The 23,125-nt window shown below is 37.4% G+C and overlaps 1 protein-coding gene across 2 annotated transcripts in view; it reads right to left on the reverse strand.

Moving 5' to 3' along the window:
• Positions 1–1,929: 1,929 nt before the first annotated feature.
• The window catches only part of LOC131048541 (histone acetyltransferase of the MYST family 1), a 103,549-nt gene continuing 82,353 nt past the window's right edge, over positions 1,930–23,125 (reverse strand). For both annotated transcript variants that reach the window (XM_057982536.2, XM_057982528.2), the window contains 2 exons: positions 2,646–2,788; positions 1,930–2,541 (listed from right to left, as the gene is read on the reverse strand). In XM_057982536.2, coding sequence (XP_057838519.2) covers positions 2,335–2,541; positions 2,646–2,788 — 350 coding nt within the window. In that variant the 3' untranslated portion in view covers positions 1,930–2,334. The remainder of the gene's footprint in view (positions 2,542–2,645; positions 2,789–23,125) is intronic.

Raw genomic sequence — 23,125 nt, forward strand, 5'->3', positions numbered from 1 at the left:
TGTAATGTTATCTCCGAGGACCTAAACAGTGTGAAGAAGCTGGACTATCTGGATTCCCATGTTAGCAAAATTGCGAAATTTGCCATTAAAGTCATGCACTCCTCGGCCACTTCAATGTGCCTGTTGCACCAAGAAAAAGCGAAACAAGGTGGGCTCGAAGGTGACACTACAAATGAACTGTTTGAATTCCTGGCTGAAGATTGGACCAGACTTCTGCTCTCCCAACACATGGGAGTTGGAAAAAATGACTAATGGTTGATGCTTTCCTTTTTTGTTATAGTTTTAGTTGTTGGATCAACTGGATCCCTATTAAATTTAATTTATTTATCGGCCATATGAGGCTTATCAAGACTCTTTCTACTTTCTTTAGTTTTTATAGTCTGAACAATATGCTTAACTCTATGGATAGATGGTTTAAGGTTAGTTTTTTTTTAATTATCTGTTGTTTAAGTTGCTATATGGACGAGATTGTTATCAATCTTGGGTTATCCTATAGCTGCAGTTGGTTTTTGTTTTTGATGATTAAGTTAGGGATTAGCTGACTGCCGTTTGGCAGCTGTGTGTGTTGGTTATGCTCTCTCTGAGACTTACTGTGTATTCCAAGTCAGCCCCCTTGTTTCAGCTGCTTTATTATCAAAAACTTTAGGCCTGCCATTTTTCACGGCATAATTTCAATCTTGAAATGTAACTGCTCTATGATGATAGGAAATGATTCTCAATTATCCTTCACACTAATTTGCATGAAACCAACCATGCTGCTCAAATTCACACAACAAATCTACTTTGTGTAGTCGCATGAGATCATGGCATTAGTGAACGCCAAGGTACTCAATATCTCTGTAACATCAAATCAAAGTCTCTGCTTGTACTAAACCCATTGTCTTGTGGTTGAACACATGAAAATATTAACATGCGATTAGCTCGTTATACACACTCATTTTGTGCAAGAGCAATGGCACTGGAATCAAACCTAACAAAAGAAAACAAAAGTATGAATATGATGCGATTGAAAATAACCTTCAGAATAAAAACGATTTAAATGTTTTACCTGTAAGGAATTTTGACTCCCAAGGCTATTCTTGCATCGCTCACAATTAAAAGGATCTTAAATTGTGATGTTATTTGAGTTTATAAGCTCTATAGACAAAAGAACAGTGAAAGCAACTGGTATTTCATGTGTTTCAGCTTTAGGTCATTCAAATTAATGTGTTAGTTGCAAGCTCTGCTAATGATGCACCAGAATACATTTCCAAGTAGATTTGAAATTAATGTGGAAGCATCGGACACCTGATTTTAAAAAAGCTCTCAGAAAACTCTATTAACTGATATAACCCGGGGGTGAGGATGGATAAGCTGCCTCCCTCCCTCGTTAATAACGGTCAGTGGGGCTGTAGTTAAGGAACTATAAAGGGTGGGTAGTGCCTTCCTTCCGAACAATCCAATGAGGGGGTGTGGGTAGGAGAAGGAGATGGGAAGCTCTTCTCACTGGGGGAGATCTCGCTAATGAAGGAGATGGTAACAGCCGGGTAACTGGATAGAAACGAAGGATGGCTCCTCCCCAGGCCTTAGTTAGGACAGCCAATCAATCAATTGTGTGGGCCTTCCTTTCTCAACAATCAATCGAGGGTGAATGAAGGAAGGAGGTTCAACGAACAATCCAACCCTGGGGTGAAGCCTCTACCTCTGATAGAGTATTTTGAAAACATAAGACTGAAATTTCTAACGAGACCAGAATGACATTTAAAGGAATACTGCTGTTGAATCGTATCATTCATTTTAAAAGGAAACGTTTCTTTTTCATCCTTGTTCAGTAGAATAGAACTCAACCCGGGGGTGAAGCATCTACCTCTGATAGAGTATATTGAAATATAGTTTGAAAACATAAGACTGGAATTTCTAACGAGAACAGAATAACATTTAAAGGAATACTGCTGTCGAATCGTATAATTTCATTTTAAAAGGAAACGTTTCTTTTTAATCCTTGTTCAGTAGAATAGAATTCAATCATCGCTGTTAAAATAAAGGGCAAATACAATTTTCCCTAAACCAATGTATCTGTATGCTACAATGTTATTTAAATCAACCCTAAATGACAACAAACTATCGCATACTGCCAAGATCAGACTTTTAGCCTTTCACTAAATCAAAAGGTGCATTCCTCACATTAGGAGCATGGCAGATGACAAACAGAAACAATATTACAAATGTTCTAAGCAGAAATAATTTTCACACACTCCCCATCAAGAGGATGCACAAGAAACTGATATTCTTGTACAAAATGCCTTTTCACAAAGAATTTTGATAAAAGAAATTACTGCCAATGAGATTAAAAATTTATCCACATTGTTCTTTGTAGGGAGTCCAGATGAGCTTAGAAACATCAACTTCCAAACCAGCAACACCAGCAGCTTTCAAGTGACGATCTAAAACCTTGGGATCGGCACAAATAACATGTTGTCCTTTTCGATACTGAATAAGATCTAGAACCTGCAGCGTACTGATAACATCTTCTACCTTGATAGCTGTCATATCACTTAGTTCCTAGAATAAGATTATACGGATCAAGGATGAATCAATGCAGAGCTCCTGAAATGCATTTGCATTACTTAATAATAGTTAAAACATAAGAATATCACAATTCATACCTTGATTGATATATTACCCCTATGTTTCTTCAAAATATCAAGAAGAACCCTTGTCCAATATCCTCTGTAACTCAAAAACCCAAGATCAGACAAAGGTCGCTCAGGGGTTCCAACCTTCCCTTCCTTCTTAGATAATTCATAAGCTGTTCAATGTCAAAACGATAAGGCTGAATTAGGCACCCACATTAAACACAATAAGTATATATTTTTTTTAAAATTCAAAGATGATAGTATGACTGCAAATTATAGGAATAATGTTACTTGTAGAATCATATTGTAGTTGTCAGGAAAACCGTAAATACTGAGGTTCTAGCAGACACTTTAATGCTTTTAATTATTGTTAGGAATACAATTAAAACAAAGTACTCTATCGTATACACAATTAGTTAACAACTACAATCACTGCACTTATAAACGATTGTTAAAAGCTTGAATAAGAGCAACAGCATATGTAATTTTTGCCTCTCACAATCCAAAAAAAAAGAGATCTTATTTGCATATGCCAAACTTGACATCAATGGACCAACGATAGTATTTACTCGAAGGCAGATACCCTAAATATCCCTTACAAACAAAAAGCATTTTGAAGCACACAGCTCCACATTAGTTCCAAGGGCTATATATATATATAGAAAGATATAAAGAAATAATTATGAGCAGCTATAACTGTCTCAGCTTTGGAAAGTGATCTTGAAAGATCAGCTGTCTCTCATCTATCAGATCCTACTGTATCGTCCAAAAATAGCAAGAGAAAAACTAACAGGCTACCAATAGAACATATGGGACTGAAGATATGAAAGATACTAAGAAACTTACAAAAAGCCCTGTTGTCTTTTTGTGCAAAATCTGTGTAGTCGTAGAGATTTTACTTCGTAGAAACTCCTGAGCACGAATGTTATTCTTGTGTCCCACAGGGCCCTATTTCTTTGGATCAGATCCCTCACCAACCTCCATAGGATCCCATGTATTTGTGTGATATGTCAGTAGGTTGGAGCATTCCAATCAGTGGTCAGGCATTTGGTGGTGCTAAAACTGCCTGCTTGAGGGTGCCGATGCTTATGAGGCCTATTTTGTGCTACTTCCATTGTATGACCTCCTAAAACAAGTGTTCGATTGGATCTTACAACAAATGCATCAGTTGTTGAATACACTCCCTGTTTCTTGGCATAGGAATTCGACTGCACAATGCAGTCTCTCCTAAGAGAGGTATTTGGTTTTCATGATTCCCCAATTTCTTGACATCCAAATGCTGGAGGCTTTTCACATAACATTGGGGGCTGTATCTTCCTCCTGTAAAGCATCCCCCTGGGTTTCAACATCATTGGTGGATTGATCAAGCATACTGGAACTAGTCCCATATTAATGGCTCTTGTAAGGACAGGTTCATGCTTATGAATCTCCTGAGATCAAGCAATGCAATGAGAACCAAATATGGCCTGAGTATTGGAATTACACTCATTTCTGGTTGTGGCTAGGTGTAAAAAAGGGCATGAACATTTTATCTGTATGAAGGAAAGTCATGCTATTATCTCTTAAAGTATACCTCGGATACAAAGGTAAACACTGCCAGTAAGATAGGTAAGGCAAATATGTATTAATTAAAAGATGGGTTACCAAACTTCCACATGAGAGCCTCACTGGACACATAGAGTAGAGAATTTATTGAGCATAGAGGAAGAAAAACAGCAGCAGACAGATGTTACACACATGCTAGCTGTCTTAAGCAAGACAGAGAGAAAAAATTGTTATGTCGTAGATAATTAAAACAACACTAAACAAAATAAAGGCTGGTTTCTAAATCCAACTTTATGAGTAGGTTGAAAGATCCTCAGATTCGCTGCAGAATCCCAAAACGGTGAACCTGATAAATTTGCGATGCAGGATGCAGATGGTTGATGTGAGGTGGAGTGCCATCTGTAGATTGAGCTTGCAGAGGTGTACTATGTACTTTAATTGGGGAATGAGTAGTACCCAAATTCCTGGCTAGGCTGTGCATACCTCCTATTAGCAGGATCTCTGCAGATAATATCTTCTAGAATGTTAACACAGTGCTGTTGGAACTGGTTGCAACCCACAACAATCTGGTTACTCAAAGCCATGTTGAATGCCTTCATTCTTTTGTCACTAACTTCTGTGAAAAAACCAACAATGGAAGCTTTAAAGATTGGTGAGGATCTTGGGAGTGTGGGGAATTGTGCATAAGGTTATAAAAAAAATTAAATATGAAGGGAATCCAAGAACCCAATAAACTGTGGGGTACCATAATGAGTTTGTTGTTTAACAAAGTCAGGACTCCCTTCAAGGGTAATTAGGTGGAAGGTGCTATTGTAGCATGGAATTGAAGAGTAGACATAACTCCTCAAGGGTATAAACCCTTGTAATTTGGGATCTGTGAAGCATGGGGGTGAGGAGTAGGTTTTGTATTAAAATGTTGAGAGGAGTTGAATAGTTTTTTTTAGTATACCATTACATCTGGATGAGTGCTATATTTCTGTGTTCATCTGCCTTTATATCCTTGGCAAGGATCCTGAGGCTCATCATAAGACCAAATGCCATCATATCAGGAGGTGCTTGACGAGAATTCTAGGCAAGAAATTATGATCTTTGAGTCTTTATAGGGTCTTTGGTTTAATGATTATTACAGAGACTTCCAATATTATCGTCATAAGATGATGTGAGGTAGAAGATTGTTTGCTGATATGTCTGATATAAGAATCCTACAGCTTAGCTACATTTGAAAGGCACACCTTCAAGGGACAAATATTCATAAGCAAACAGCCATCATTCATCATCACTGTAGTAGTCAATATTGTCACTGTTTTCCATTCTCAGTCTCATTAATTTGGGCGTTAATGACTTTGCAAAGAGTTGTCATGGGAGTTCGCACAAAGAACAGAAGCACAATGAGCATTAGCCAGGGCTAACAAGGTGTTGGGCTGTGAGAGTTTTTAGTGTGAGCTTATATGAGTGTGATAATTCTCCATGTGTTGTTTTAATCATAGATGAAAAACTCGGCGAGCAATTCAAAAACTCGCGAGTAATCGCGATCCATAATCCCGCGCGAGTTAATCGCGGAAATACTCGGGGCGATTTTTTTATATACTCGCCGCGATTTTTTTGGCAAATAATCGCCGTTAATGGCCAAAACCCGCCCGAAACGTGGCACAAAATGCGAGAAAAACGCGACTTAAGTCGCAGGCAAAAAAAAAACCGAAGTCTTTATTCCATTTCGCGGCTCGCGCGACTCCGGAAGGCAAAAAACGCCACGCGATTTGCATAGGGTTTGCATTTGCACGCACGACCAGGTATCTTTTTGTATTGTTTCATTTCGAATACACAGTCATTTTGACTGTGTAATACACAGTCATTTGAAATGACTGTGTATTACACAGTCAAAATGACTGTATTGTTTGCATTTGCACGCACGACCAGGTATCTTTTTGTATTGTTTTATTTCGAATACACAGTCAAAATGACTGTATTGTTTGCATTTGCACGCACGACCAGGTATCTTTTTGTATTGTTTTATTTCGAATACACAGTCATTTTGACTGTGTAATACACAGTCATTTGAAATGACTGTGTATTACACAATCAAAATGACTGTATTGTTTGCATTTGCACGCACAACCAGGTATCTTTTTGTATTGTTTTATTTCGAATGACTAAGACTGTGTAATACACAGTCATTTGAAAATGACTGTGTATTACACAGTCTTAGTCATTTCAAATGACTGTGTATTACACAGTCACAGTCATTTCAAATGACTGTGTAATACACAATCATTAGTAATTAGTAATTACAATTTACAGTCATTTCAAATGACTGTGTATTACACAGTCATCAGTCATTTGAAATGACTGTGTAATACACAGTCATTTGAAAATGACTGTGTATTACACAGTCACAGTCATTTCAAATGACTGTAATACACAGTCATTTCAAATTTTCAAATGACTGTGTATTACACAGTCATCATTACACAATCACAGTCATTTCAATTTTCAAATGACTGTGTAATACACAGTCATTTCAAATTTTCAAATGACTGTGTATTACACAGTCATCATTACACAGTCACAGTCATTTCAAATGACTGTGTATTACACAGTCACAGTCATTTCAATTTTCAAATGACTGTGTAATACACAGTCATTTCAAATTTTCAAATGACTGTGTGTTACACAGTCATCATTACACAGTCACAGTCATTTCAAATGACTGTGTATTACACAGTCATCATTACACAGTCACAGTCATTTCAAATGACTGTGTAATACACATTCATTTTCAAATGACTGTGTATTACACAGTCATCAGTCATTTGAAATGACTGTGTAATACACAGTCATTTCCAAATGACTGTGTATTACACAGTCATTTTCAAATGACTGTGTAATACACAGTCATTACAGTCATTTCAAATGAGAAATGACTGTGTATTACACAGTCATTTTCAAATGACTGTGTAATACACAGTCATTACAGTCATTTCAAAATTTCAAATGACTGATGACTGTGTAATACACAGTCATTTTCAAATGACTGATGACTGTGTAATACACGGTCATTTGAAATTTTGAAATGACTGTGTAATACATAGTCATTTTCAAATGACTGATGACTGTGTAATACATTAATCATTAATGTACATTGTAATTAATGACTGTGTATTACACAGTCAATTGTGAAATACTCATAGTCATTTGAAATGACTGTCAACTGTGTAATGTCAATGTGTATTAAAGTATTTCATTTAAATTTAAATTTGAAGTTAAAAACTTAAAAAAATACACAACCAATTAAAAATTTTAATTTTAGAGAGTCATCTAATTTGACTGTAAATAAATACAGTTATACAGTCATTGTAATTTTTGGATGTTTGTGATTTTTTTTGGTAACAATGTTATTTATCTCTAAATGTTGCCTCTCTTTTGCTAGGTTCTTTTCCACATCTTTTTGAAAGAAAATGGATTCAACTTCTACAGTTAAAGTTGGTGGCAAAAAGAGAGACCCTTGTTGGAAACATGGGAGACCAGGTCCAAAACGAGGAGATGTTTTTTGCAACCATTGCAAAAAAATTGTAAAAGGTGGCATTAATAGGTTCAAATATCACCTTGCAAAAATTCAATGCCGAGATACCACAAGCTGTACGGAATGTACTGAAGAGGCTACGAGAGATGCAATAGCAACACTTGAAGCATATGATCAAAGGAAGGCAACAAAAAAGAGAACAGCAGAGGCAATGGCAGCCCCAAGGGCAGATTTGAGTTCCATGGGGTCACATACAGATGTGGGGACATCTGGTTCTTCCCTTGGGCCACGGATACGAGCAAAGGGAACTTTGGACAGCAACATGGAAAACTTCTTTATTCCACGTAACACTCCTAGTGCACAACCTGGATTGCTTGGCACTGCATGGAATAAAGAGGCTCACCAACAAGCCAAGGTGGCGTGTGCTAGATTTTTTATCTACAACGATGTTCCGTTCAATGCTATTTCTAGTCCATCTTGGGACCAATTGGTCACCGCGTTGACTGTGGCAGGTAAGGGGTTCAAATCCCCAAGCCGTTACGAGGTAAGTGGACCGTTATTGCAGGATGAGGTCCAAAACACTCATGCATTAGTGGAAGAGCAAAGGACTATTTGGGAAAAGAATGGCTGCACCATTCTTTCTAATGGATGGACAGATGGTAGGAACAGGACACTCATCAACTTTCTAGTTGCTTCAGGAGGACAGTTAGTATTTTTAAAATCAATTGATGCCTCCAATGAAGTGAAGAATGCGGAGACCTTGTGCAACATGTTGGATGAAGTGGTGATGGATGTGGGAGTGCAGAATGTCATCCAAGTTGTGACTGATAATGCAGCTGCATATGTGGCAGCCGGCAAACTTCTAATGGCTAGACATCCGACATTATTTTGGAGCCCTTGTGCTGCCCATTGTCTTGACTTGCTCCTTGAGGACATAGGGAAACTAAGTTGGGTAAAGAAAGTGGTTGAAGATGGAAGGAATATCACCAAATACATCTACAATCACACATGGGTCCTGAATCTTATGAGAGAACACACTGAAGGTAAGGATCTTGTGCGGTCGGGGGTCACACGCTTTGCTACCAATTTCCTCACCTTGCAGAGCATACTTGCTACATTGCCCAACCTGAAGCGGATGTTCGTGAGTGAAAGATGGTTGGGGAGTCCTTATGCTACAAAGCCTGAAGCAGAGAAGGTTGTGATTGCCATTTTTGATACTAATTTTGCCAAGATGGTGGAGGAGATCATCAATGTAAGTTTTGAAACTTTAATTGATGATTTATTATTTAATTTTCTAATATTTCAATCTGCTGATTTTGTTAGATTTTTTATATCTAGGTGTCGGAACCGTTGGTGAGGGTGCTACGAATGGTGGATGGGGATCATAACTCCATGGGGTATCTATATGAGGCCATGGATAAGGCCAAAGAGGCGATTCAACACTTGTATGGGTCAAACAAGACCAAGTATGAACCCATATGGCACATAATTGATCGGAGGTGGAACCATCAACTCCACCAACATATTCATGCTGCTGCCTACTTCTTGAATCCCAAGTTTTTTTACTCTCCGAGTTTCAAAGCAGATGCAGAGGTTAGAATTGGCCTTGACACATGCATTCGGAGATTAGTTGATGATGAGATCCTTCGAGACCTGATACTTGATGAGTTGCAGAGTTATAAGAAGGCCTTAGGGGAATTGTTTTCTTCACCTGATTGCAAACGTAGGAGAGCCACCTTACGACCAGGTAAAAAAAAACATATGTTTAATTTTTACCATTTATTTCTCTCTTTAAGATTATTGAAATCTTTACAAGTTATAAATCACATTTTGTATCCTTGCAGATTTGTGGTGGGAAGATTATGGTGCCACAACGCCTAATCTTCAAAAGCTTGCCATCCGCATATTATCACAGCCTTGTAGTGCTTCTGGTTGTGAGCGCAACTGGAGTGTTTTTGAGAACATCCACACAAAAAAGCGCAATAGGTTGACTCAACAACGCTTGAATGATCTTGTCTATGTGCGGTACAACATTCGATTACATGAGAAGAAGGTGCTAGGGCAAGATTCACATGAAGCACTTGACTTGGATGACATTGATCCATATGCAGCAGAATGGGTTGCTTCTCCTGATGATGTTGATAATGATTTGGATCCATTCCTTACTAATGAGCAGCTGAGTGAGTTGGAGAGGGCAGGAGAGGAATGGGATGCGGAAGTGGCAGCACGTGAGGAGGAGCAGGAGGTTGATCATGCAGAAGAGGCACCTGTTAGTGTTGAGGATGTTGCCACTACTTCAGCACCACCCACCCAGCGGCCACAATCTATTTTGAGCTTTAGTCGTAGACGCAATTTATGATTTCTTATTTTCATAATTTCATTGATACCAAACTTTGAACTTGATATGTAATCAGAATTTCAGAGGTTCTTGTTTTGTGGTCTATGACTCTATAACTCTATGAGACTGTCACTATGAAACGTTGATATGTATTGAACTCTTATACATATGTTGCACTTGGTTTTTGGTTTATGCTATGATACTTGCATTTGTTGCTATGTATTACCAAAAAAATTTGATTTATATATCATGGAAATCATATATGTTATACAAATTTGGTGTAAATGTGTGTTTTTGAATTATATATTAAAAAAAAATGTATTTTCAAATGTTCGATAAAGTTGCCGAGTTTTGCCGAGTTTTTTGCCGAGTTTTGGCGAGTCCCGAGTTTTTAAATTTTTTTGGCCTCGCCGAGTTATTGCAAAATCCGAGTTTTTCATCTATGGTTTTAATGATAAAGGTGGTACTATGGATTAATAAAAGATCATGATGGATCCCTTTTTGAGTTAAAATGTATGAATGGTGCATGATAACCATTTATATGAGTTAATTAACAAAAAATTTGATGGGTTCCTTGAATCCTTTACCTTGCTTGTACATTAACATGGAGTGCAAATTCCTTTAGAATTCCTTCAGAAACCCAATAGATCATTGTCAGTCACTGACTTAAATATCATTATGATTCTTCAGTTTTTGTATGAGAAAATAGGAGAAAAAAGTGCCCAAGATGATGTGGGAGCATTGGCATTGTGAGCAAGGGAGAAAGATCTGTTAAGATTCACTGACCAGAGAAAATCGCTGAATTGACTCATGCAAGAGCTTAAAGACCGTTTAAAAGAGTCAATTAGAGTAACATGGCCACATCTCATGGTTGAAGGTAAAAATGTGAAAGAAATGTGTCGGGTAAGAAGAAAGGAAAACAAATGCGAGGGAAGGGTGGATATGAAGTAAACAAGAGGATGAACATACAAAAGGGTGTGGATGCTAAGAGGCAGACAGGAAACAGAAGGTGAAACAGAGTTGTGTTGAATAAATAGTGTTTAGAAGAGGATAAGGGATGATGAGGGATGAGGGAGGTGTTGACTAGGAAAGGATCATGAAAGCTAAAGTAGAGACATGAGGCCATTTTAAAGAGATGTAGAGGTCAAAGGAGTGAAGTGGAAGGAGGAGAAGAAACCATAAGGAAAAACTTAAGTTATTAGTAGGTCTTGTTGGAACTATTAAAGAAAGCTTGACATATTATCTAAGTTGTCGGTTTCAGCTATATAGGGTCCTGGACACATATCCAAGCAAGCCAGAAGTGGGATCGGCAACAGGAGTTTGTCTGGAGTGACTGGACACTCCCTAGCTGCTCCAAAGTGCTCTTGCAGGCATGCCAATAGAAACGACCACCAAAACCAAATCAAAAAACATTTTTTAAACCAAAAAATATTGAAAAAAAAACTAAAAGCTATTTTACCTAAAACTCACCCCTCATTTTACAAAAACAACTCCATTTCACAAAATCTCATTCTTGTTAAAGTCATTTTTGCATTTTTAAAGGCAGGCTGGTTTCTTCTAAAGGAGAACAATCACAAAGTGCCAGGGGAGTGAATATAGCTTGCACAAAGGAGATCTATTCATTTAAGGTAAGTTTTTTTAACTAATTATTTTAGTTTTTTAATGAATTTTTCAAGTTAAAAATAAACAAGTTTTCTGGGAAAAATAAAATTTCAACAGCTTTTTACAATGTTTTTTGGTGTTTGTTTTGAACTTTAATCACTTTATACATATTGTAGGGTTGCATTTTTATTTTTATTTTATTTAAAATTTTATAATTTCTTATAACAGCAAATTGCAATTTATTTGGAAAAGCCACTAGTACAAGTTCAGTGAGCATTGTGACAAACAAACATTTTAAATATGATCAAGCATCTACTCTATGGCAACATGTTACGATATTCAATCATCTCCTAGGAGGTGGGGCTTTTACTTGGAGTTGTAACGAGTGCAGAGTCCAATTTAAGAGCTTATATAGTCAAGTGAAAGCTGAAAAATAATTGAATAAGCCGATTAACTAATTACGAACATACAACTGTATATAAAGGAATTACAAGACGGTGTTCTAAAAAGAACGAACCGTTAATATAAAGCTTCAACATGAAGCTAAAACGCTAAATAAAGCTAAAAAGCAAACTATGTGTTCTTATAAAAGAAGCAATAGTTTCACTTAAAAGACTAAATGAACTAAAAAGCTAAATAAGTCAACAACTAAGATGACGAACTAAAAAGCTAAATGACTAATTGTTGTGACCTTTTCACACATCGCCCCATTGCAAACAGGTACCCCCTCTTTTCCTGCTTTCCGCGTTGGTTAGTTTAGGGTTTTGGCAACATAGTGGGCAATTTTGAGTTCCCGTGCCTGAGTCTCGGATTTTTGATCATGCCTAATTGTCGTTTAGGGTTTTTGAAGTTATAGGATCAAGCACGTAAAGTTGAAATTTTAAATGATCCTAATTTTGTCTAAGTGTAGACCTTTTGAGCATTAATGTGTTTTTGAACGTCCCCGTCAGTGATTTTAAAGTGCTAAGGTGTTTTAGGACCTTTTGGAGTTGTTTTTTCGCTCCTAGGAAATTATTCAAGTTGATTTTGCACTTTATCCCGATAGGTTCCCTTGTGTTTTGACCAAATTTTGGTGAATTTGCCTATGTCCAGATGAGTTTTATTAAGTTTTGAAGTTTCCTAGTGGTTTTGAGTTAAAAAATCATCATATTCCGGATGAAAATCGATATTCTAAGGGTCAAAAGGTCAAAATTCCAGATTAGAGGTGCTTTTCCCCTCATATTCCTGACTACCCATGATTTTCCCCACTCAAAATTTAGACTGGACATGGATTTCCCTTGGAATCTAGACATGCCTTGTTTTTCCCCCACTCAAAATCCAGACTAGGGGCAATTTTCCACCAAGATGATTAAATTTTGTCCAAGTGTTGGGAATTTTCATGACTACCTTCGAATTTCCCCTAAGGCAGTGTGGATGAAGTTGCGGATGATTTCAATGAGAATTCTTGATGACTATTGATTTTCCAACAGAGCTTTTCATGACGACTTTTTGTGGATTTTAGTGCGGACAAGTGCAAATTGAAGATTTTTGAGTCCGAATTGTTATCCAAACCGGGGTCGATTTTCCCCCGAAGCTGTTTTTTTTTTCGCCAACTCCAGACATGAATCAATTTTCCCCTGGACCCATTTTGTGCAAAGTTGATGAATTTTTTATAGGGATTTTTATCCCTACATGATGCGATTTTCCCTTGAAGGGTATATTTTAATAATTTTTAATGATTTTTATTGGGATTTTTGTCCCAACTAAAATCGATTTTCCCTTTGTTGGCCATTTTGATTCGAATTTTGAAATATTTTAAATAAATCGCCCGCAAATTTAATTGTTTTTACAAAGTGTGACGATTATTTAAAATAATAATAAAAACAATTAATAAATGATTTGCAATAAACGTTAAATGAATTTTGCCTTCTAGAAGCAAATTGACTTTTGCCAGGCAAGTATAAATACAAATGTTTTATCCCAAATTGCCTATGTGGTGAAAGTTCAAGGTGAAAGCAAGTTTAAAAGAGAGAGTCCAGCATTATAATATTATTATATTTGCCAAGTGTGAGCTTACTTTGGCAATTTTTCCTCCAACTAGCGAATTTTTTATGTGTCAAGTTGACACATTGAAGGCTGAAGTTGTTTCCATTGATCATTTCCTTCATTTCCAGCCTTAGGCGATTTGTGTTGGCTGCCATTGGAGGGAAATTCTTGCATAATTTTTCAGACTTGGCGATTTTTGCTAGGGTGGCGCCATTTTTGGAGAAGGTGATTTTTTTGTTTAGAGAGGTTTTCACCTCCATTTTTGGCGATTTTCCTCCTTGGGTGGTGGCGCCATTGCTAGAAACTTGCTGATAATTGTTCTCAGACCTGAAACACATCATTTTTTTTCAGACTTGTGTGACCTCCGTTGTTGGCTGGAAAATCGATTTTCAGACATATATTTTATGTCTACCTCAATTCTACATAAGGCGATTTTGTCTGGAGGCTGATTGGGGATGCTTTTAGCACATTTTCAGGGCTATCCGTCATTGTTGCAGGTTTGAAACTTTGTTGTGGGGGGCTGTCCTCAAAAAACTATCATTTCCAGCCACCTACCTAACTTGGCGAATTCATTTAGGAAGCATTTTTGTTTCATTCCGGGGCCATTTTCTGAGTTTGCTATCATTCCTAGAGGTGCTGGTAAGTCTGAAAACTCGTCTTCAAACTAAGTTTTCATTTCCAATCCTACATACATACTCACATTTTCCCATGTTTGCCTTGGAAAATCGATTTGCATCGAGTTTGTGCACATTCGGGTAATTGCAACATGTATTTTAGAGATTAATTTGTGAAGTTGCAGGTTGTCTTCAGACTTGTTGGCAGCCATTGTTGACCTCGGAAGGGTGTCCTCAGACATTTTTTGTGTGAAAATACTCCTTTTCACACCTTTCCGTAGTCATTTCTTGATCCGGTATAGTCCTTTGCACTCTAATTTGGATAAAATTTCTAAGTATAAGGAGGTGTCTTCAGACTTTGGTCTAAAAATTATTGATTTTAATGAATTTCATGAGGGTTTTATACCCTAACCTTGTCACATTTTGCATTCTATTGTTGAAATCTATTGAGAATGTGGATTAGTTTTCTGATTTCCATACCCAAATTTGTCTAAATCATTAGGAAATTAGAATTTTTATGTTAGGATTGATTTTCCGAAGTTCTAACTTCTATCTTCGTACAGGTACGATGTTGAAGTCAGGAATTCGCATGCGGAGGGAACAACAGAAGATAGTTGAGACGGGATTCTATCCAGAATCAAAGATGTCGTCCAGATGAAAGGAGATTACAGACACAAACATGCATTTCCTGAACATTGGCCAGATGCGGCAGCGAATATTCGGAATTGGAAGCCAGATTCCTTCTCCAGCTTATGTGAACATTATGAAGAGTGGCATTTATCAGACCGTTGGATTTCCGCAGTCCATACAGTGCAGTGATGCATTTATCAGGCCGCTGGATTTTCTCAGTCCATACAGTGCAGTGATGCATTTATCAGGCCGTTGGATTTCCGCAGTCCATACAGTGCAGTGATCTTATCCTCGAGTGTGCACGATGTTATGATCCTCACTCCTGAATGATCAACACTCCTAAGGGTGCCATCATTGCCTACCTTGCTAAGAATGCGATTGCTGAGGTGTTTGGAATTCCACGTGGAGCGAACATGAAAAATATAACTAAGGATGAACATGAAGAAAGATATAAGAAGAAGAGGATGCGTGCAAGACCGTAGTGAACAAGGAGTGGATGATCGAGCCTAGGACTCATCATTCCAAGGCTCCCAAGACACTCATGTGCACAAACTTCAAAGATGAATATAGTGATTTAGTATTCTTGCTTAACCGAGTGATGGGGATGCCGCAGGATGCAATATACGATGGATGGATGTTCTATTTCATCCAGGATTGTCTAAAAGGAACGTTGATCAATTGGTCTAAAATCATAAGTGACAATCTAGATTTTCAATTGAGGAATGTGGAGCGGTCCAAGTCACTCGCCATGACTTCTTATTTGGTGTACCTGCTTGCACGATTTGTTACCTACAAGGGATTGATATGCAAAGATGAAGTCGGGAATGGACAAGGACAATTCAGGAGTTCTAAGTGCTATCCATAGCTGAACATGTATCGAATTGAAGATTATAAGAGAGTGAATGATACATTCACTATGTACATAACACGAATGTTGCAAGGCAGAATCCACAAAAGGTTGTCCAAGGAGGCAACGGAGCTAATAGAGAAATATGGATCATGTTACATACAGTTTCCCACTTTCACATACCTGAGGATTAATGGATTTCAATCTAAACCTTACAGGCTTCCTAGGTATCCTTCTGACAGGATGATCTTGTTGGAAGTGGTGAGACAGCTTCTGGAGTTTGATTCTATCCAAAAGGAGAAGCATAGAACGGGCATGTCATTTCCTATTTCAGTGGGGAAGACATTAGAGGTTTGTCGATCCGCCGCAACAGCTAGCACAGCAAGTGAGGAACTTACATTCTATCAATTTGCAACATATAAGAAAAGAGAAAGATTTGATCCGAATAGGAAAGTTGGAAGGATCAGGGGAGATAAGTTCATCCACAAGGTAGACATAGAAGATTATTGGGCCAACCTGATGGACGAGCAAGTAGTGAAAAGAAGAATGTGGTCCAGAATGTCAATGGATTTCATGAGGAAGTGTGGACTTTTCCTCATTCCTAATCAAGTATTAGATGATAAGGATCATACGCATCCACAATATGAGAATGAAATGAAGAGGGCAATTCTATTGCCTAATTGGTCAGAACAAGAAGTGTCAAATTTGAATGTGCTGATGAGAAAGTCTTGAATTTATCCCGAGGATGGGTAGACCATCAAATGAACAAGTTAGTTGACATGGGTGTTACCTTCACTTATGAAAAGATGAAACCGGAAGAATCCTCTTCCGAGGATGATCAGAGGACTATCAGTGATATTAGGATTCATGCAAATGAGGAGAGTCAAGCTCCCAAGAGAAGGAAGAACACACCAGGAGAAGTCAAGGCTAGAGGGAAGAGGATTGAGGAGGTTAAGAAGAAAAAACAAAAGACTATCATTCCTTCACTACCCCTCAGTGTCTCATCAATCAAGGAAGTTGAAGTGCTAGAACAGAACAAAGAGACCGAGCAATGTTCCAACAAAGTGATATTACCAGAGAATATTCAGGATTTACATGCCACGGCGACATTTGCTCCACCTAATGAGGATGATGATCAGTCGGGATCCCCTATTGTCCTTCTGGAGGTTAGTTTGGGAAAGAATGTATATGATTTGACCAGGGATAATCCTGATGATGATGATGATGTTATCTCGACATTGAGAGAGCTTGATCGAGAGATATGTCTCGATGATGGTATGGAGATGGCCACCATTCCTGATTGGCTAATGAGGAGTATGGAGAAAAGTAAGAAGATGATAGAGGCACGGCCTATTGATGACATTGATGACAACTTAGCTAGGAGTAATAAGGAGAAAGAACCTAAGAAAGCTGAGATTTTGTCACACATAGCTAGAGATGAGACAAGAATGCGGATTGCGCAGGTGGTTGTTCCTATTGGAAATGTGATGACGGACATTGCTACTCCTATGGATTTCCAGATTACTTCAGTTGCCCTTGGCCATACTACAAAAGAGCAGGAATTCCAGGAAGTTGATGACACCCTTAAGGCAATCAATGCGAGATTGGATAGAGAAATAGAGAAAAGAGAGAAGTACGAAGAAGAGAATATCAGACTTAGAGAGTATATTGCAGGGATAAGGCGTGAGAATCCCACCCTTATTTCCCCTATTGCAATTGATCGTGGACTACATTCACATTATGAGGGAGTGAGAGATACACTCTCGAAGGTGGAGAAATGGATTGAAAATACAAAGAGACAGGTGGACGATTTCCTTACTCAGTTTGTCCAAGCTTCTGACAGGACAACAGGGCTCATATTCAGGATACAGTATTTGGAGGGAGTTTGGAAATAATTCCAACCTATTCAGGAGAAGACTATTCCACGCCTCAGAGCTTTGAAGAAGATTCCTAAGTCCACATTGATCAAGAAGAATGTTGTGCACAATGGAGATAGATACAATTTCCATGGCTGGTATTGTTCATTAGCCATGAAGAAATCAACTTATGAGAACGCACAAATAAGTTGTGCAGAGATGGAAGGATCTATTCATGATATTCAGTTGAAGATCCTTGCCTCAATTGAGGAACTATTGAGAGTTGATGTCAGTGAAGCCAGTGGGTTACACTTTAGCAGAATTGAGAGACAAAATGAAATTCATGTATTTCAATCAGTTTGACTCTTTGAAGAAGAGTCAGATAGATGATTTGGTCTCTTTGTTGATTCATGTTCATAATTCGCAAAAGCTCATGCCAGATTGGGAGAACACTTTGGATGCTTGCTCGGATGCATTGGACGTGATTGATTTACATCAAGATACCTTAACCAGCAGTTCCATGGAGGAATTAGATTCTATATTGGCTAGATTTTTGTAGTATGCTAGAAGAGAAAGAGATGCAGGGAGGAATCTTCTAGAAGATTCCCTATTTGATGACTAGGTGTCTTTCTATTGAGCCATATGTTGGTGGCTCCATTTTTTATGTAAACCCTAATTAGGGCAACTCTAGGGTTTCGTTGGCATGATCTTGGCCCTTGATTTTGATATAATCTTGGCCATCCATTTTGTATGAGACTCTATATATACCTCATTGCCTCTCATTTGTAAGAGAGAGATTTTGTAGAATTATTGGTATATGATGCAGCTTTTGAATATAAATCATTGTTGGACTTGATGGTGATTTTGTTTTACAAGTGTTGTTTTGCATTCAAGCTTCTCAATTCCTCCAAGTTAGATTAGAATTTTCTTTCATGTTTGTTAGATTGAATGAAAGAATTGCTGAGTGTATTTGTGTGGAATCTATGAGTCCATACCACTAGCCTCTTGCTGATTATAAGTGTGCCTTGCGTGGTCAACTGGAAATTTATGCAGACTTAACTTTGATTATTATACATCAATTGTTATGCATCAACTTGGATGGTTTCAATGTTAGATGGTAGTAATTTGAATATCTATGAGATACCCCTTAGATGATTGCACTAAGCTCGCGTCAAAATCTATTCGATTTGATGGTGAGACCTTGCCTAGTTTGATTCCATTAAATTTGTTCATCATTTCCTACATTCCTAGGCTTAGAATAGATTTCTTGAACCCTATTCCCTTTTGCCATTTTTTAGAAAGTCTTGTTAGAATTGAGTCCAGAACTACATTGCCAAATCCTAAGTTATCAGCACACCCATTCCATATTCATGATAAATGAAGCTAATTCGAACAATTTTTAAGTCCCCAAGTGAAAATGGCAATTCACATTGACCATTGAGTTACCCACTCGTCAAGACCTGACTGTAGAAACCTTGGAATCGTTTTAGTTGATCTTATCCTTGGCATCTGAGGTAATTTTGTTCAAGAGAGGGTAAAGTACTTTGGTATTTTATTCTGAATGTTATGTGCATAAAACACACATCAACACTAACTAAATGACCATTAATAGAACAACTAAAAAGGTAGCTAACTAAAAGAATTAATTATTCTAATACCCTCCCTTAATGGTCATTGTATCAACTAAGTACCTGACAAAAAACACTGCAGGTCTTTTGATCACAAACGCAAGAACACTCTGCTGCTATGGAGACCCTCCCAGGATCTGCAAAGTGTTAATGACAAAGAATAGTTGATTTCGTCCGACTGATGTAACCCTCACGCGAATTATAGAACCATCACATGAATTACTAAGCCTGAAACCATGATTTTGAGGAAAAATCGACAAACCCTCCAAAGAGCAACAAACACGATTTTGACAAAAAAACTGCAAAAACGTTTGCAAGAAAAGTATTGAGCACTGTTTGCTCCAACGACTCCAAAATAGATTGCAAGATACCACAGTTGCAGATGTTTGCCCCAACAACTCTAGGTATGACCCAAACCTAACTACAACAAAACACGATTTTTGTGGAAAAAACCGTCGAACCCTGAAAACTGGATTTCACAAATCATCGTTTTTTCGGAAAAAAATGATAAAAACCCAAAGATAGGAACACCCATCATAACCAAAATAACCAAAATCTCACATGAACCTCACGAGTTACAAATGATTTTTGAAGACAAAATCAAAAAAAGCCAACAGACAATTTTTCAAGAAAAAATCGTGAAAACCCAAAAAGACAATTTTTCAAAAAAAAAAATCGTGAAAACCCTCGGACAATTTTTCAAGAAAAAATCGTGAAAACCTTGGAAGAGGCCTTGCCCAAAACAATGTGATCAAGGCAACAATATTCAAATATCGTCATCATGTGTTGTTTCCAGGTGTTGTAGTTGTGACCATTGAACTCCTAACTATGTTCCAACATGATGTTGGTCAAATATAACATCATGGAAACCGAGGTTGAACAACGTCAACCTTGTGAAGGCATGAAAAACTAGACACAAGAATCTGATTAAAAAATCAGAATAGAAATATCTACATACAGAACCTAAAACCTTGGAGCAGAATTCGAGGCACGAATCCCAATGCATGAATTTTGAGGTTTGCTAAAAAACCCAAAAATTAAAATTTCCTGCAAATTTAGAACCTGTAATTTTTTTGAAAAAAAACTAGAAAAATAATAATTTGCAAAAAATAATATTGATTTTTAAAAAAAAAAAGCGATTTTTTGTTAAAAGAAACATAAAAAAACAAGGCAATGCCCTAAGCCGCACAATACCACAACCTATAAAATCGTGAGATTCGTGAAAAGGAAAAAAAACACTAAAAATCGCAGGTATCATAAAACCTTCGCAAAAAAAACTTCACCAAAAAACACACAGGATTCGAACCTGCCACCGCCACGTAGAAAGACACCCAAAAAACGGAAAATGCGTTGTGAAAAATCCCATCGGAAGAAGAAAACCCAAGCGCCGAAAAATGCAAGAGGTGCAGATGTGGAGGAAAATCCGCTACACGAAAATGTAGCACGATCAGAATACAGGCCCAGAGAAACAAAGGAAACGTCACTATCTAAACTAGAAACCTTGCAGAAGTCAACGCAGCATTTGCAAAAAAAAATCACGTCCGGGAAAGATGAATGGTCCCGAAACACAACACGCCCAGCAAAAAAAACTCATAATTCTTCAGACCCACGAATGAAATAGAGGCAACCCACAAAAAATCCGCCCAATAAATTTTCAGAAGAAAACCCTATTCGATTTTTTTGAAAAGAAAATTTTGGAAAAACCCTTCAAAAATTCTGCAATTTTTTCATTAAAAAATTAATTTAAAAAAAAAATTCTGGAAAAAAAATTTCCAAGTTGAGGCCTCAAATTTTTATTAAAAAATTCGCCTAACTCTAAAATCGACCTGCTCTGATACCATGAAAAATAATTTGAATGATTATTGAATAATCCGATTAATTAATTATGAATATACAACCGTATATAAAGGAATTACAAGAAGGTGTTATAAAAAGAATGAACTGTTAATCTAAAGCTTGAACATGAAGCTAAAATGCTTAAAACACTAAATAAAGCTAAAAAGCTAAACACTAAAAAGCAAACTATGCGATCTTATAAAAGAAGCAATAGTTTCACTTAAACGACTAAACGAACTAAAAACCTAAATAAGTCGACAACTAAAATGACGAACTAAAAAATAGAACCCCATTAAAAAGGTAACTGACTAAAAGATTTAATTATTCTAATAAAAGCTCTATTGTACCATAAATGGGCATGGAATTAGATTATGTGGAGAGCAAAATAAGAAGGGGTTGACAAAAAAAATATGGCATTCATTAAAGAAAAAGAAAAAATTGATGCAATGAGAGAGAAAAACTAAAATCTCATCCTCTAGCAGCGAAAACATCAATGAAGGAACTGTTGTGATGTCTTCACACATCGCCCCATTGCAAATGGGGACCCCCACTTTTCGCTTTTTAGAGTAGAAGTTTTGCCTAATTTCCTAGTGTTTGCCTTTGCCGATGAGAAGGTTTTTGAATTTTGAATAGGATCATGTGTTTAAAATGTCAAAATGTGCTCCTGAGTTTTGCCTAAGTCTAGAGGTTGCCTTAGGGTTTTGATTTATTCTTGCTAAGTGTTGAGTTTTAATGTTGCCTTGACATTTGAGAGTAAATGCGTCTGTGTGGTAAGTCTGTGATATTTTTGTGCCTAAGCATCAAGAGGTCCTTCAGGGGTTATTTTCTCCCTCCTAGGAATCTATTCAAGTCGAATTTGCACTTTATCCCGATGGAATCCCTATTTTCTTGCTCAAATTTTGATAAATTTGGCTAAGTCCCAATGTGTAATGATGAAATTCTAAGTGTCTAGATGATTTTGAGTGGTTAAATCATTTAATTCCTAAAGAAAATCCATATTCTAAGGGTCAAAATGTCAAAATTCCAGATGGGAGGTGCTTTTCCCCCACATTTCCGATGACCCATGATTTTCCCCCACTCAAAATCCTGACTGGTGGTGAATTTCCATTGGATTCCTGATGGACCCAATTTTTCCCCCACTCATTATCTAGACATGGGGCGATTTTCCACCAGAAAGATGAAAATTTGGCAGTGTGGGGATTCCTCCCGATGACCCATGATTTTCCACCAAGACTACGGATGACTTTAATGATGACTAAAATCATGATTCCTAATGCCTGCTGATTTTCCACCAGGACTTTTATGACAAGATTTTGAGGATTTTAATGCGGATTGTGATTCCAGACATAAGGTGAATTTCCACCAATGATGAATTTAACAATTTTGAATCCAGATAACTGTCCAGACAAGGGTCGATTTTTCCCAAGACATTTTAATGATTTTTAATAAGTTTTCACTGGGATTTTTATCCCAACATGAGGCGATTTTCCCTCCAAGGGTCAATTTTGATCTAAATTTTAAAATATTTTAAATAAATTGACCCAAAATTAATTGTTTTTACTAGTGTTGACGATTATTTAAAAAATTAAAACAATTATTTAATGATTTGCAATGATCATTTAATAATTCGTATGGCTAAGTGGCTGATTGAAGGCAGATTGAAGGTCCCAGTTGGGCAATTTTTACCCAAGTGTCCATTGGACACCATTTTTGGAACCTAAGTTGCAGATTTGAAGAGTTTGTTTGCCCAATCAGACCTGGGCGCCATTTTTGGAGACCATTACAGCAAGCTTGGAGGGCGATTTTCATGCCTTGGGCGATTTTTATGAAGTGGCGCCATAGCTGAATTTGGGCGATTTTATTTGGGAGGCTGATTCCTCCATATCTTGATGAATTTTGGTGATATTTTTGAGTGTTAAGGGGCTGCCATTCCTTTCAGACCTTGGTGGGTGCCATTGCTAGTAGTGGTTTGACCTCCATTATTGGCTGGAAACTTCGTTTTCAGAATTATTTCTTCGCTCCCAGCCACTTCATACCTAGGCGATTTGTTGGAAAGTCATTTTCGAGGA

Source organism: Cryptomeria japonica, chromosome 7, assembly GCF_030272615.1.
Source record: "Cryptomeria japonica chromosome 7, Sugi_1.0, whole genome shotgun sequence".
In the NCBI taxonomy this organism is placed as follows: Eukaryota; Viridiplantae; Streptophyta; class Pinopsida; order Cupressales; family Cupressaceae; genus Cryptomeria; species Cryptomeria japonica.